The sequence below is a fragment of the Motacilla alba genome, chromosome 8 (assembly GCF_015832195.1).
Source record: "Motacilla alba alba isolate MOTALB_02 chromosome 8, Motacilla_alba_V1.0_pri, whole genome shotgun sequence".
NCBI classification, from domain to species: domain Eukaryota; kingdom Metazoa; phylum Chordata; class Aves; order Passeriformes; family Motacillidae; genus Motacilla; species Motacilla alba.
In genome coordinates, this window is record NC_052023.1 from 23346634 (window position 1) to 23359488 (window position 12855).

General features: G+C 44.2%; 1 protein-coding gene, 1 long non-coding RNA gene and 7 other non-coding genes across 9 annotated transcripts; 8 read left to right on the top strand and 1 right to left on the bottom strand.

Annotated features, from left to right (window-relative positions):
• The first annotated feature begins 8 nt into the window (after nucleotides 1-8).
• LOC119703829 lies at nucleotides 9-5949 on the top strand. The gene is made up of 12 exons (XR_005257786.1): nucleotides 9-136; nucleotides 1158-1204; nucleotides 1712-1751; nucleotides 2017-2065; nucleotides 2388-2420; nucleotides 2807-2899; nucleotides 3483-3507; nucleotides 3963-4010; nucleotides 4703-4748; nucleotides 5392-5424; nucleotides 5618-5660; nucleotides 5826-5949. It is a non-coding gene; the product is annotated as an uncharacterized LOC119703829 (long non-coding RNA).
• LOC119704277 lies at nucleotides 745-823 on the top strand. The gene has a single exon (XR_005257908.1). It is a non-coding gene; the product is annotated as a small nucleolar RNA SNORD74 (small nucleolar RNA).
• LOC119704283 lies at nucleotides 1576-1642 on the top strand. The gene has a single exon (XR_005257916.1). It is a non-coding gene; the product is annotated as a small nucleolar RNA SNORD75 (small nucleolar RNA).
• On the top strand, nucleotides 1866-1948 carry LOC119704269. The gene has a single exon (XR_005257899.1). It is a non-coding gene; the product is annotated as a small nucleolar RNA SNORD24 (small nucleolar RNA).
• On the top strand, nucleotides 2227-2307 carry LOC119704280. The gene has a single exon (XR_005257912.1). It is a non-coding gene; the product is annotated as a small nucleolar RNA snR60/Z15/Z230/Z193/J17 (small nucleolar RNA).
• On the top strand, nucleotides 2477-2561 carry LOC119704279. Its single transcript, XR_005257911.1, has one exon. It is a non-coding gene; the product is annotated as a small nucleolar RNA snR60/Z15/Z230/Z193/J17 (small nucleolar RNA).
• LOC119704270 lies at nucleotides 4565-4640 on the top strand. The gene has a single exon (XR_005257900.1). It is a non-coding gene; the product is annotated as a small nucleolar RNA SNORD79 (small nucleolar RNA).
• On the bottom strand, nucleotides 5071-10199 carry HEBP2 (heme binding protein 2). The gene is made up of 5 exons (XM_038144235.1): nucleotides 10030-10199; nucleotides 8120-8204; nucleotides 7886-8021; nucleotides 7608-7773; nucleotides 5071-7044 (listed from the first exon to the last, which is right to left on the bottom strand). The coding sequence occupies exons 2-5, from the start codon at nucleotides 8192-8194 to the stop codon at nucleotides 6870-6872; spliced, it is 552 nt and encodes a 183-aa protein (XP_038000163.1). The 5' UTR covers nucleotides 8195-8204; nucleotides 10030-10199; the 3' UTR covers nucleotides 5071-6869.
• LOC119704276 lies at nucleotides 5476-5550 on the top strand. The gene has a single exon (XR_005257907.1). It is a non-coding gene; the product is annotated as a small nucleolar RNA SNORD47 (small nucleolar RNA).
• Nucleotides 10200-12855: the final 2656 nt, after the last annotated feature.

The window sequence follows — 12855 nt, forward strand, 5'->3', positions numbered from 1 at the left end:
CCGTGCGCCGCGCCCCGGCGGGGGCGGCCGCGGCCGCACCACGTGACCGGGGCTATGTAAGGCGCGCGCTGGCGTCGGGCGCCCCTTTCCGCTCTCGCGACCGCGCGGGCTCCGCGTCCCGCCCGCGGCCCCGCCGGTGAGTGAGGGCCAGAGGGGGCCATGGGGGTCATGGGGGCCGCTCCGCGCTCGGGGTGCGCCGGGACCGCTCCGAGGGGCGGCCGGGGGGCCCCGCGGGTGCGGGTCGGGCGCCGATGGGAGGTGGCGAGGGAGGATTGAAGTGGATTGCACGGCCGGGCCCGGGCCGCGGCCTAGACCGCCGGGGGCCGGGCCTCGTTGCGGCCCTGGCGATGCACGGGGCGGGATCCTGTGGAGCCCACACGCGTTTGGGAGAGCACCGGGTCACTCGCGAGAGGTCTCCCGCGTTAGTGGGTTTGGGTTTTTTTCCCCGAGCTGGGCTTTAAGGAGCGTGTTTTTGCAGATAAGTGGGAAACGTTGTGCAAGGAGCAGCGGTAGCGTTCTGGAAGGATTAAGGGTCCCCGCACGGCTGGGATGTGCGTGCAGGGTAGGAGGGTTAAGGGCTGGCTTCACAGCCCCAGCGCTGGCAGGCTTTGGAAGCGTTCGCACGGTGCTCTCGGGCACGTGTCCCCACTCTTGGCCATGGACCTGTGCGAGTCTGAGGGTTGGACACCGTGGTCCTTGCGAGTCCTGACTCAGCACGTTTAAAGAGAAGTGGCTCACTTCTGTATGCTCAGCACGTGATGAGAACTATGTTGGTAGGGACATCTGAGAGGGTGATGAATGCCAACATATCTGAGCTGGGCATGGAATACTTCTGAGAGCATTATCTGGGAAGCCTGAGACACCACTGGGCCTTTGAAGAAGCCAGAGTTCATGCCTGCCTGGCTGCCCCAGTGATAATACACCAGAACTGATGTGGTAGAAAATCAAGCAGTTAGCGATCACGTCCCGCTTAAAAATAGATAATTGCAATTATTTTTTGTGGCCTCACTCCTTTTAAGAGCCAAAATTAAGATTGCATCAGGGAAAATCTTAAAATTCAAAGTGTTTTGGGTGTTGCTTGGATTTTTCAAAGTAATATTTGTGAATATTGTGTCCCTTTTGGTTGAAGAAAAACTAACGTGCTTTCTTGTTTTCAGTTCAACATGTATCAGCTACACTCGTCCTTCCTGTGGCTTCACTGCAGGTAAATATTGCTTCTGAAATACAGAGTTGAAATTAACCAATGTTGGGTTTGTGTGCACCACTAGCTTGGGGTACTGTTACATCAGGGAGTTACAGCATCAGCACTTGTAATCCAGGCATTGCCTGTAGTGTCTCAGGCTGGCTTCCCTTTTTTGCTGGGAAAAGTCACCTGTTTGTCCTGGAGAGTGTTCATGAGGCTCCTGACTATGAGCTACTGCTCATACTGTAACCAGACTGCAAGAGTACCCCCTGGTCCCTTTTTCCTTACTGCTGTTTCTTTGTTCACAGCAGTAAATAATGTTTTGTGAAAACTGCCTGGAGTATGTTGAAGAAAATGGGTAACTGTGGGGATTGATGCTGAGTAAATCTCAAAGCCTATGATGGTTTCAGTGTAAGAGTAGTGGACAGAAGTGATTTCTGAAAACTCCATGCTGAGGCTTTCTAATGTGATTGCCAAAGAAGCTCCCTAGTTCTGCAAGCATTTCCATCTAACTCTTCTCTCTTTCAGATCTGCCCCCAAATGTGGAGACCTAATACTCCTACCCAAGGTAAAAAAACTATTCTTGAAAATTAAATATAAAATTGTGCTTAATATTTGTCTAGACAGCATCCTCTGCTTTGATGCTATCAGCTTAATTCCTTGAGCAAAGCTATCCCTCTGGTGCCACAGTGATGACACTTATTTGCTACTCTTGACCAAGAGAGTGATGAGCACTTTTACCACCATAAACAGTTTTCTGAGGCACAGCAACTTAAAATTCCCCTCGATGCTTTGACTGCTGAATATACTGTTGACAAGTTTTTTACTTCTAGGATTTGAATCCTGCACTTCAGAGGGATGCAGAAGGAGCATCATCTCCTGGTAAGAAATAGGTACTTGTGTTTTATGATTAATTTCCACTAAGACCAAAAGCAATTTATACTTGCTGGTATTCAAACTTGTAAATATTACTTTTTTCAATTGGGAAATGTACTTGTCAAAGCAGTCCCAAGAGGCGATGGCTTGGTGCTGTGATTGCAGAGCAGATGCAGTGATGACGGCATAGTTCAGCAGAATATCCTGTGATGAACACTCCTGTGCTTCGCCCCTATCTGATGTGTCTGGCTCTTGTGATCTCCAGACAGGGGCTGTGGGCTTGGGCACAAAGGCCGAAGGGATCTGATTTTGTTTTCTGTTGTTGCAGGCACTGGGAAATTAAACTGTAAGCTGTTACAAGGTAAGAACTGCACTTCTGACATCTGTGAAAACTCATTCAATCCCTGCTGTTGGGAAAGGCTGCTGTGTGATGAGTGCATAGTTCAGCAGATGACCTGTGGTGATCACAGTTTCTGTCTTTCGCCTTTTTCTGATGCAGCCTCCTGTAGCTTAGGCTAGTTCAAAAAAATCATGTGGGAAGCTGAAGGGGATACACTTTTTTTGCTCCATGAATGTGTTTTTAAAATTGATCTCAGAAGACCACTAAGTGGGAAGACATAAACTTAGTAAGATGAGTAGAAAGATAGGGATTAGGATGTGGTTGTAAAGTCAAGCACAAAATATAGCAGAATAAGATTATTCAGGTGTTGGTGCTCCAGGTTCCAAAAGTTTCTTGTTGCTTCCCAGGCTGCCCTCGACAGAGGAGCCCCATCCCTCTTGTGTGAGAAGCCATTTCACCTGTTCCTGATGTTGGTGAAGACAAGGCCTTCCTAATTAAAGGTGATTAATAAACCTTCATTCCTTAGATGGATGCTACTTTTGTCTGTGCTGCATTTGGGAGTTTGCTTTTAGAGATGCTTGCAAATTCATTTTGCTCTTAAAAAGTGTGAGGCAAAGATTAGTACTGTAAGTGTGCCTTTTGCTTCCTGTATTCACAGTAAGAGCATCAAATAATTGTGGTGTTAATGATCTCTTGAGTTTTCCTGTTGAAACTAAATGGTGAATGCCACATTGCTGTGAAATCAGTGTCCAAATTGATTATCCTTAAAATGCCCAACTTGGTTACACAAACTTCAAGTCACTGAACTCTGCAGTTGCAAGGTTTGCTCTTTGCTGCAGTTTCAGCACGCTCTAGAGGTGAGGAATGAACATGGCAGTGTTGAAGAGTGCTGGGAAATGGCGTTACAGCCTGCCTTCAGAAGAGGGATAGGAGTGTTGCAGCCTACTGTAGATGATGTTGAATCAGGTCTCTGATCTCCATGAGGATGAATCGACCAAAGCCTGATACAGTAGTTCACTCAAACTGTTCCTAATGCTATAACTTGCTGCTGGATCCTGGCTAATAGCTAATTTTTCTTTGCAGGCTTCCAGATGTTTGTCATTGTGAGGTAAGTACTTGTTTTTACTTCCTAAGTATTGGGGTTTCAACATAGGCCCATAAGTTAAGTATTTTAACTGCTTGTCAGCTAGGGGGCATGTGGCCCATTGCCTGTGGCTTACATCTCAGCCAAACAGGAGCATGTTTTAAAGGGGAGCTGCTGGCTGGAGCCCGTCAGTCTTGACAGGGTGGTGTGCACACAACTTACCACAGTGAGCTCCTCTTGGATTTGCTCTGTTAAATACTATTGAAGTATTTGCCCTCTTGCCCATAGCAGCCCAGCCCTAGAACAGAGCAGGGCTGCACAGGGGCTGACAGGGTGAGCTGCCTGTGTGATGAGATGTGACTGCCTTGACTTCAATCATGGAGGTCTGTAATTAGCTCTATCTGACTGCAGGCACCTGACTTGGGTTTTCTCCTTCTGTGCTTGTTTCTGTACTGTCCTAACGGTTTGCTTCATTCCAGGTGTGACAGAGCTGGGAGGTGATGGACCTGGTAGTGCTGCCAGCAAAAGTAAGTTACTAACACACCAGTGTGACTGGTCAGAGCTGTGTGATGCGGGGAATGAGGAAGTTACTAGGTCCTGGCTTTTACAGGGTGTTACAGGGCTGGCTGCAGCATTAAGCAGGGTTCTTGATTTTTATAACCTTTTCCAGGTAAAAAGTCTGGATTTTCCAGCAGCCTGCAGGATTCACTGCCCCAAGGTGCTGCATATCTCAAAATAAACTGTTTCTTGTGACTAAAAAGAAATAGTGGTGACCATTTTAAATGTGGAACTGCTGTGGACTACTTGAATTCCTACTTAATAAGAAAAGCTCTGTGCTACCAGGTTGTCACTTATGCTGGGCTGAGCAGATGCAGTGCAATTAACTGCTATTAAACTTCTTGTTGTATAAATTCAGTGGGCTCTTTCAGGGAGTAGCCCTGATCTTGAATGCTTCTGTGGTAAATTGTTTTATGTCAATGGCTAGATCAGAGCTCTTACGGTGATGTGATTGGGAGTAAGGTCAGATCCCCCTTTAAAGGGTTTGTCACAAGAGATACACCATTAAGCTACTCTTGGCATGTACTGTTTGTGATGAATTCTAAGCAATGGGAATCTCTCTGAAAGAGGCTGAGGAGAATTCTTGTGCTGAAACAGTACCCACATTCACACTCTCAAACAAGTGCCAAAAGTGTTTTAGTACAATTTCCCTTCTTTACAGGGTGATGCTTGCATGGAGTTGGAGAAATAAGATGAATGTGTCTGAGGTAAGTGTAGAATACATGGGGTTTAATAATTCCTAGAATGTTGTCTTTGTGCTGAATACTTAAATAGTGATGCCTAAAATTAGTCCTATGAGATACCTGCTTTGTCTTCCCTTTATTGTCTGCCTGTTTTGTGGGCACTCTAACACTGCACTCTGGAATTTAAATAAGAACTTGTGCTGTGGCTGTCACTTCTCAGCAGTTGTTACTACTAATCTTTATATTGGTTCCACACAAATGTAGCTGAAGTTTAAGATGATTGCTGTACAAACTTGTTTTCAAACAAACTGGACCACTCCAAACACTTTCAAAAATAGAAGCCATCTTGAAAACCTATGGGACTTGTATTTTAGGTATTTAAAATCATGAAATACAACGTAGTTGGTAGAGGCAGTATCACAAAGCAAAGTTACAGCTTTTTACTTTCCCTGATTCTTCCAATGTTAGTAAATCTGTGTTTCCAGTTAATTTAGAATTTGTAAGCTTTGTGTATCCTATTTGGCTGTTGTAAGTTGAACTTGTAAGATGTCAGCTAAAAGTCAGTTTTGTTTTAGGTAAAAGTTTGGTGATTAGAAATGAATAGATAAATAAACTTTGCATATTGTGCTGCTGGCTGTTATTCTGAAAGTACTTCTTTCTTCCTCAGGAAGGGACTGTGCTGTGCCTGCAGCCTCACTGGGTAAGTCCACACAACAGATTAATTGTGTTAAAAACTTCTGGAAATATTTGTAGCCGCTGATGAAATTGATTCTGCCAAATGAGTTCCTGTGATATTACCCTTTCCGTTCCATTTCTATCTGAGGTTACAGAGCTGTTATGGAGCTTTTAGCACTTGTGCTGCTGCATGTTCTAACTGTGTTTTCTTGATTTAGGTGAAGAGGCAACTCTGAAACTAGCATATGAAGAATTGAGAAGGTGAGTGTAACTGCTGTCATAATGAATTTGTTGGAACAAGTGATGATAACCTTAGCTTGAACTCTCTCACTGAACAGAGATGAAATTCTAAGGTCTGAGATGTTCCCATCAAGTGTGTTATGCTGGTTTGGTACCTTATAACAGTTCTTATGTCTGTCTTAATAGGTGGAAGATTGCTGCTGAATGGGTTACACTTGCATGAACAGCATTTTAAAAGCCAGTGTGTTTTTACCTTACTGGTCATGTTTGCCTGATATTGATTGGAGTGAATAAAAATCTGTAAACTCTACTTGGTGTTGTGACCTCCTTTCTGGCTGAAACAACTTAAAGCAAAATACTTCAGGCTGCTATATTTAAATTGAAAATGCTTAATTTAGAGCAGGGTCTAAACTAGGCAAGATGCTAGTCCTGCAACTGTCTTAACTATGGTGTCGAATGCTGCAGGTGTGCGGGCTGCAAGGGACCAGATTTAGACAAAGCTAAATAACTTAAAGGACAATTTCGAGTGTTTTAAGGAGAGAGCTAAACTTACTACTTGTGTATTTGCTACTGAAGTAATAGTCTATCAGTAATCCTGGTATTGCATGTTCAGGTGCAAACCTTCTCAACAAGTGTACAGCTTGGACTTGATAACTCTTTTCCAAGGCTTCTGGATTTAAACAACACAACACTTGGTCTTCATGAGGGAAAAAGGTTGGAGAAGTGGGAGATTCTGAAAATACTGATCGGAGTCACTAAGGCCTGCTAAGATGTTTCTGCTTTCTAATGCTCCTTAATGGAAGCTTGCTTCTCTGGAAAATTCATTTAAATTCCTCCCTGGTCTCAGGGATGATGTCAATATGAGGGAAGTCAGCTTATGGAAGTCAGTTATGAAGGACTCCCTTTCCATAACACTTCAAGTAGTGCTGTAGCACTTCTAATGAGAAATAAAGCTACATACCTAAAATTCAGCAGGATTATTTTCACATTATTAGTGTTGCTTAGAATCTTTAAGAGGAGTAAGTTTGTTTCCTGCCCATTCCACCTGGTATGATCTTGAATTACATTTCGAAATGTTTCTATCTGGAAAAGTACTTTATCCTAGAGAGAATAAATTTGGACACTGTGTCCACATGTGAATTAAATCTCTTCTGCACTAAAAAGCCAATAATAATGTCTGTTTTCATCCAGAGCTGATTAGTAGCCTCTTAATATTCCCCCCCACTTGTGTTACTTTCTAAAATACCACACTTCATTATGCCTGTTGAAGAGCTTGAAGGGACTGTCATAGCCTGCAGTATAAAAGAAGTCTTCGTGGAATGGTTGGCCTCTGTTTCTTAAGGTTCTGGCCAAGGCATCAGCTTCTTCAGCATACTTCTCTGGGGAGGCAAATCCACCAAAGGACCTGGTACAAGTGAGAAAACGACAGGTTTTGGCTCAAGCCCCTGGCTTTATTTTCACAGAATGCTTACACTTACAAAGCAGATTTGAGCACTTGTGCTGCAGTTTGTAGTTAGTACATTACCCATGCAGAACTAGCAGTCAAGCAGCAGGGGTATTTATGCTGTTTTTAAAGGTAAGATTTAATACAAGTAAGCACCCTAGTAACAACTGCCCTGTCTGTTCTGTGGCAGTTCAGGACTACAAATAAAAGAAAATGCTGTGAGAGCAGTTTAGGTGTTCTGTACAGCAAACTGTCTTCAAAAGATTCTGGTGGCTGCATCTCTGTGAAACTCAAAGCAATTTTCAAGTGTTGTCTAAAAAAATCAGTTTCACAACTTGGTCACTTGTCTGTGGTAAGACACCCAAACATAAGATTGCCTGAGGGCTGGGTTTTAGCAGTTAAAGCTCTGAACAGCAGGGTCTATCCATACTTCTATCATCTTTTAGGAGAGTCTAGCCCACACTGAAATGAGGGCAGCTGCTGCCCTGGATTCGTGTGGCGTCAGCTGTGCTGGTTTTGCTTACCGGACAAAGAGAGCTGCTGCCTTCCGTTCCTCAATGAACACATCGGAGTCAGTGGGCTGGGGGGGGCAGTCCTGGTGTTCGAATGGCACAAAGAAAGAGATCTTGAAGTCTGTGCAGCCTGATTTTACCAGGCAGGTCACTGGTACAGTCATATCAATCTTCATTTCTAGGAAAGGAAAACCAGGTGTCTAAGCTGCATCTCCCAGCTCCTCTATTGCTCATTATTTGTTTTCATGAACTATTGGTAATTCTGTCCATTAAAAACCAGCATGTCCTACCTTTTTCATTCTTTCCCTGGATGTAGTGGAAGAGTTTCCAGAAGCCCTGGCGCATTGCTTCCTTCTGGGTTTCCCCCCTAATGACTGTGCTGACCCACTTCGCTGGCTCGTACTGACGCAGTTCATAGTCCTTTGCCTGAAAGGTACCAGAAGTCACAGTCACCATGAGATGGGTGCTGACAGCAATTAGTAGTTACTTTTTCCAAATCAGCATACAAGTATTGTTGCAGTTACCATTGCCTCTGCTGAGCTCCAGCGAGGGGACTGCAGGTCCAGGGACAGAAATGTTTGCTTGAAGGACTTGATCATCTTGGCAGAGCTGGAAGGCAGACACAGTTCATTGGCATCTGTTAAATTAATATGGCACTAGAGCTTTTCAGTTGTTGCTGAGCTGGTGGAAGGCCTGAAAAAAGGCTGGAAGTCATTAAGCCCTGCAGGAACAGAGCACCAGGACCAAGAAACTACCTCTACTGGAGGAGGTGTTCTTTCAGGATACGCTGCCCGTGCTTCTCCATGACAAAAAGGTATTTCCTGACAGTAAAGTCAAGAGATCCTGCAAGTGGGAGTTCTGTGGAAATCTGTAAGTCAAAAGGACTTCGGTCTGTTTGCTCCTGGATGAAAAAGCAGTTGTGGTGTGGTGAATGATCTGGTGTTGACTGTGCTCTTAACTTTATTTGGCCTCTCATGATAGCCGATGGCTTTCTTAAAGGCCTTTAGCCTCAGAGTCCTGTGGGTAAATGAGATTTTCTGCATTTCTCAATGAATAACTATTTCCTCAATAGCCTTCACAAGGGAGGAAAAAAGGTGAAAACTTTAAAACACTGTCCCAGACAAAGCGAGTGAAAATATTCAAAACCAGTGTTGAAATTATCAGATCTGGTAAAATGCTGAGATTTTAGTGGCCTCTATATATGACTTCTGTTAACCAGGCAGACTGTAGAGTATGATGTGCATTTTGACAGTCTCTGCCTTGTGCCACATTACAATGTCCTTCACCCTTCGTGTTGCAAAGAGCCCATAATTCAGTATTTATCTGGATTTTTAGGTCATAGAATGTTGTCTTCTCAGACTATAACTTAAATACCTGTTTCTTGGTAACAGTGTGAGTTTTGTAAAATCTTAAGCAGCCTTGTGCTGCTTAACCATTTTCTTGGCTGTTACATTTTCTTGCAATTCCTGGACTACTGTTGAATTCTATTAATCCCCTTCTGTACCCTGCCTAGAGGTGGCTACGAAGAGTTCTTGGGATCTGAGGTTGAAAAGTTGTTATTAAAACACACCATAAAAAAAAAGGCTGCAAACCCTGGTGGTACTGGGTTCCTTTAGAGTCTGTAAAATAAGTAGCATGTGGAGCCACTTCAGTGTTGAGCTTTTTCCAGCAGCTCCTTCAGTTGTCACCACAGGTCAAGGGAAGGTCAGAATCAAACAGCTGGATACAGCTGCTGGTAGTAAAGGCAGGTGCTGTTCCCTTCCCTGTCCCAGCCTGAAGGTACATCATCTCTCAGGTCAGCAGACCTGACCAGAATGATGGTCACCAGGGACTGCTGCACAGTTGTACTCTATTAATAGACTTTGTCCTTGTGTTTACAAATCAACAAAGCATCATAAAGCAGGAATTCATACCATCAGAAGCAAATATGAGCAATTACACTGAACCTTCCTACAACAAGTTATTGCCACTTGAAAGTCAATGCTGCTTCACACTTGTGAAGTGTGAACTGAACAAGCTGGTTTCTCTTTACTGGCTAATTCCAGCTGCTTCCCAGTATACTTTTCTATAGCTACTGGATAGACCTCCCAGCTCTGGATTTTGTAACTTTATGGCCAGTGCTGTCTGTGACTGCATGCTAGAAATATTTTAATTACGTAATATTTTAATTATGCTTTGGGATGGGAGAGACAAGCAGAAGAATCCTCAAGATACAGTTGAATTTTTTTAGATGTACAGGGAAGCTGAAATGTCCAACTATTCGTATAAATATGTCTGTAGGGTGTTCAGTTTATTTTCTGCAGCTGTTAACACATGGGCCAGCCAAAGGGACAGGCAGCAGGTTACCCTGCTAACACGAGTAACTGCAGCCAGAACATGCCACTCCACAAACTACTAGTGCTATTAAGGAAGTGGAGAAGGTAGACATACTTACAGTTTGAGTCCTTGTCCTTCTAGCTGTTGCAGTGTGTCCTGTGGAGGCTGCACATCCTCATTAGATGCTGCATGTCAGTGTTTATTTGAGTTTGGGCAAGCTCCTCCCATGCCTCAACCCTACTGGAGGGGGCTACTGTTATGAAAACCAGAAGGCTGGAGCCTTGTCCTGCTCTGGGTCTCATTGGAGAGCCCCCACGCAAATGCCAAAGGCCCCACCTACTATCCACAAGGCAACACTGGCACTAGTGTGTGATCTGGCTCCATAAACAGTTTTGCACCCTTGTGTAACTTCCCGTTTGCCATGGCTGCGTGCCCACTTATGACAGGGTCAGTGGCAGGTTTTGTGCTTTGGGAGAAAGGATTTCACATAAATAATGTGTCTCTCCCCCCCACCTGACTTGGATTATGGGAGAGTGGTGTTATACAGAATGCCAGCTTTCCCTTTTTACCACAGGGGTGAAGAGTAGGTAGAAATCTGGCTGCACACTCTGCTGAGACCATCCTCACGAGATTTTTGCTGGCATGTTATGAAAGACAGATAGTGTTCTCTGATGGCTGGCTGTTCTGAGTGGTATTTGAGGTTAATCAGCCCTCTTAGCCCTTGGATATCTGCACAAAGGGGTTATACAAAGCTATTGTGAAATCCTGTCCTGCTTATAATACACACAGTGAAGCTGGGCTCTTCATTTAGCCAGCTGCAGCTCCAGACATAGTTTGGTACCAGCACAATAGGGCAGATTAAACTGCACAGTTTGTGTTCTGAGAACACCTCTCAGTTTGTCATGGTTTGTGCAAATTCCTTGCAGCCAAATTCAGCTGAGCTCTCAGGGACATTTTACATCAATAGCTGGGAATGACTTTTAATAGGAAACCCACTTTTCTTGCTGAGAACTTCATCAGGATGCTGTGTGGTACACTCCTGTTCTGAAAAGGGAAGTAAAACCATGCCAAAAAGCAATTGTGAATTTATCTCTAAAGCCACAAGTCTCTCCAGAGCCACAGAAGAGGGTGGTGTACAGTCATTTGCTACTAGAGTTTATTCAAACAGGTTGAGGCCTGAAATGTGTAACCACTTCTCTGCATGCTTTGTGCTTCTTATTTTATGGAGTAAAATATTTCTCCATTTTACCTGTGCTCTGCTCGGGTCAAACAGGAACAGCAGGAGGGTGTTTGGAGGAGCAGAAGCTGCTTGGTCTTTACTCAGGAGCCATAGGCATGGGCTGGTTGTAAGTGAGCTGTCGCCTTACCCTGTCACCCCAGGGATGGAAGTGGTTTTGAACGCCTCCAGATATGAAAAACAATACCCAGCAATAATAGTTTGGCAAATCTCCACAAATTTACCCCAATGGTGAGCACTGAGAAGTATTACCTTGGCAGGGGGGCAATAACTGTAGATAAAGACAAGCCCAGAGTGGATTTTCATTTGGTTTCTGAAGCAGAGAGGCCCAGAACAAACCCACAGTGAGTTTGTGTGTCCAGCTGATGTCCCTGACAAAGAGTTGACTGTTCCTGGTGGAGCACCCCCAGGCTGGAGAACAATCCTCAGTGTTTTCCCCAAGAGGTTGTTTTCCAGCACTCTTGTTTTTACACATAAACATTGAGAGAACATGTCAACAGCTGCATGAGACAGTAGGGCAGGCATGGGGACATGCATTCTGTTTATATACATTCCAAAACTTAGAGAATGGGGATGGGATTCTGGTGCAACCTGACACACATTCTCACTAGCTCCTCCAAACAGAGGAAAATCCAAGTACACAGCAGCCATTAAGTCTCCAAGGCTCTGTGACTTTTGACCTTTGTGTAATGTCATAGGTATGTGTCTGGGACTTGGCTGGCATTTTCTAGAACCGTTAACAAAGCAATGTTTTTCTGTTCCCTTGCCTTAAGGAGCAGAGATGTGGGCACAAGCAGAAAAAAGTGTGGGGTTTGTACCTTAATTTTACTTCATCTGGGCAGGAACATTGTAATGAACTGGTATTTAAATAATAACATTGATTGGATAAGGACGAGCCTGTGATGTGATCACTTGTGAATTCCACTTTGCTTCTCTGTAGCAAGACCTTAAGCAACATTCTCCCCAGCAAAACTGCTTCCATCTGCTGTGTGGCAGCATTACAACTGCTGCTGTCATATCGATGCAGTTGTGTTCTAAGTTACCTTTATCCCTAGAGGCAAGCACCGACTGTGTGCACAGGCAGGAATCCTTTCCACTGACCTAATTGTGTCAGGACTGGAGGAAGCCAGGAGAAAAGTGTGGTTGATGATAACTCTGAGTCGTGTTCTTGTAGCAGACAGGTCTGTAGTGTGATATGACGAATGGGGGTGTGAGGGGCAGACAGGGATGTGTGGCCACTCACATATTTTATCAAGTGGTCTCAACACAAAGCTCCAGGCAGTTTTGCATTGCTGCCTAAGCCTGTCAGAGAATCTTTGACAATTAATTTAAAAGAACTGAGTCTCTCCACACATAAATGGCCTGTACTTTTGTAAACATATGCTCTTCTGATGGTGCAGAAACCTCACTTCACAGCAAAGGAGTTGAGCATGTGATGTTACTGTGGTTACTGTCCAGGGCAGAAGAAGTGTCCTTATATGTTGTTAGATGAACTGTGGTTTACTGCAAATTCATCTCCTAAAAGAAGCCTCTTAGCTCCTTGCTCTAAAGAAAGCCTCCATTTTATATCATATTCTCACTCCCAGCATGGAAAATGAACAAGCAGAAATACACCATCTTCTCAAGAAGCAGTTGAATGTTCTGTCATACTGTTCCAAGGAGGTTCCTTATTATCCTTAGAAATTGTGGAAAGGAAATCTATGCCGT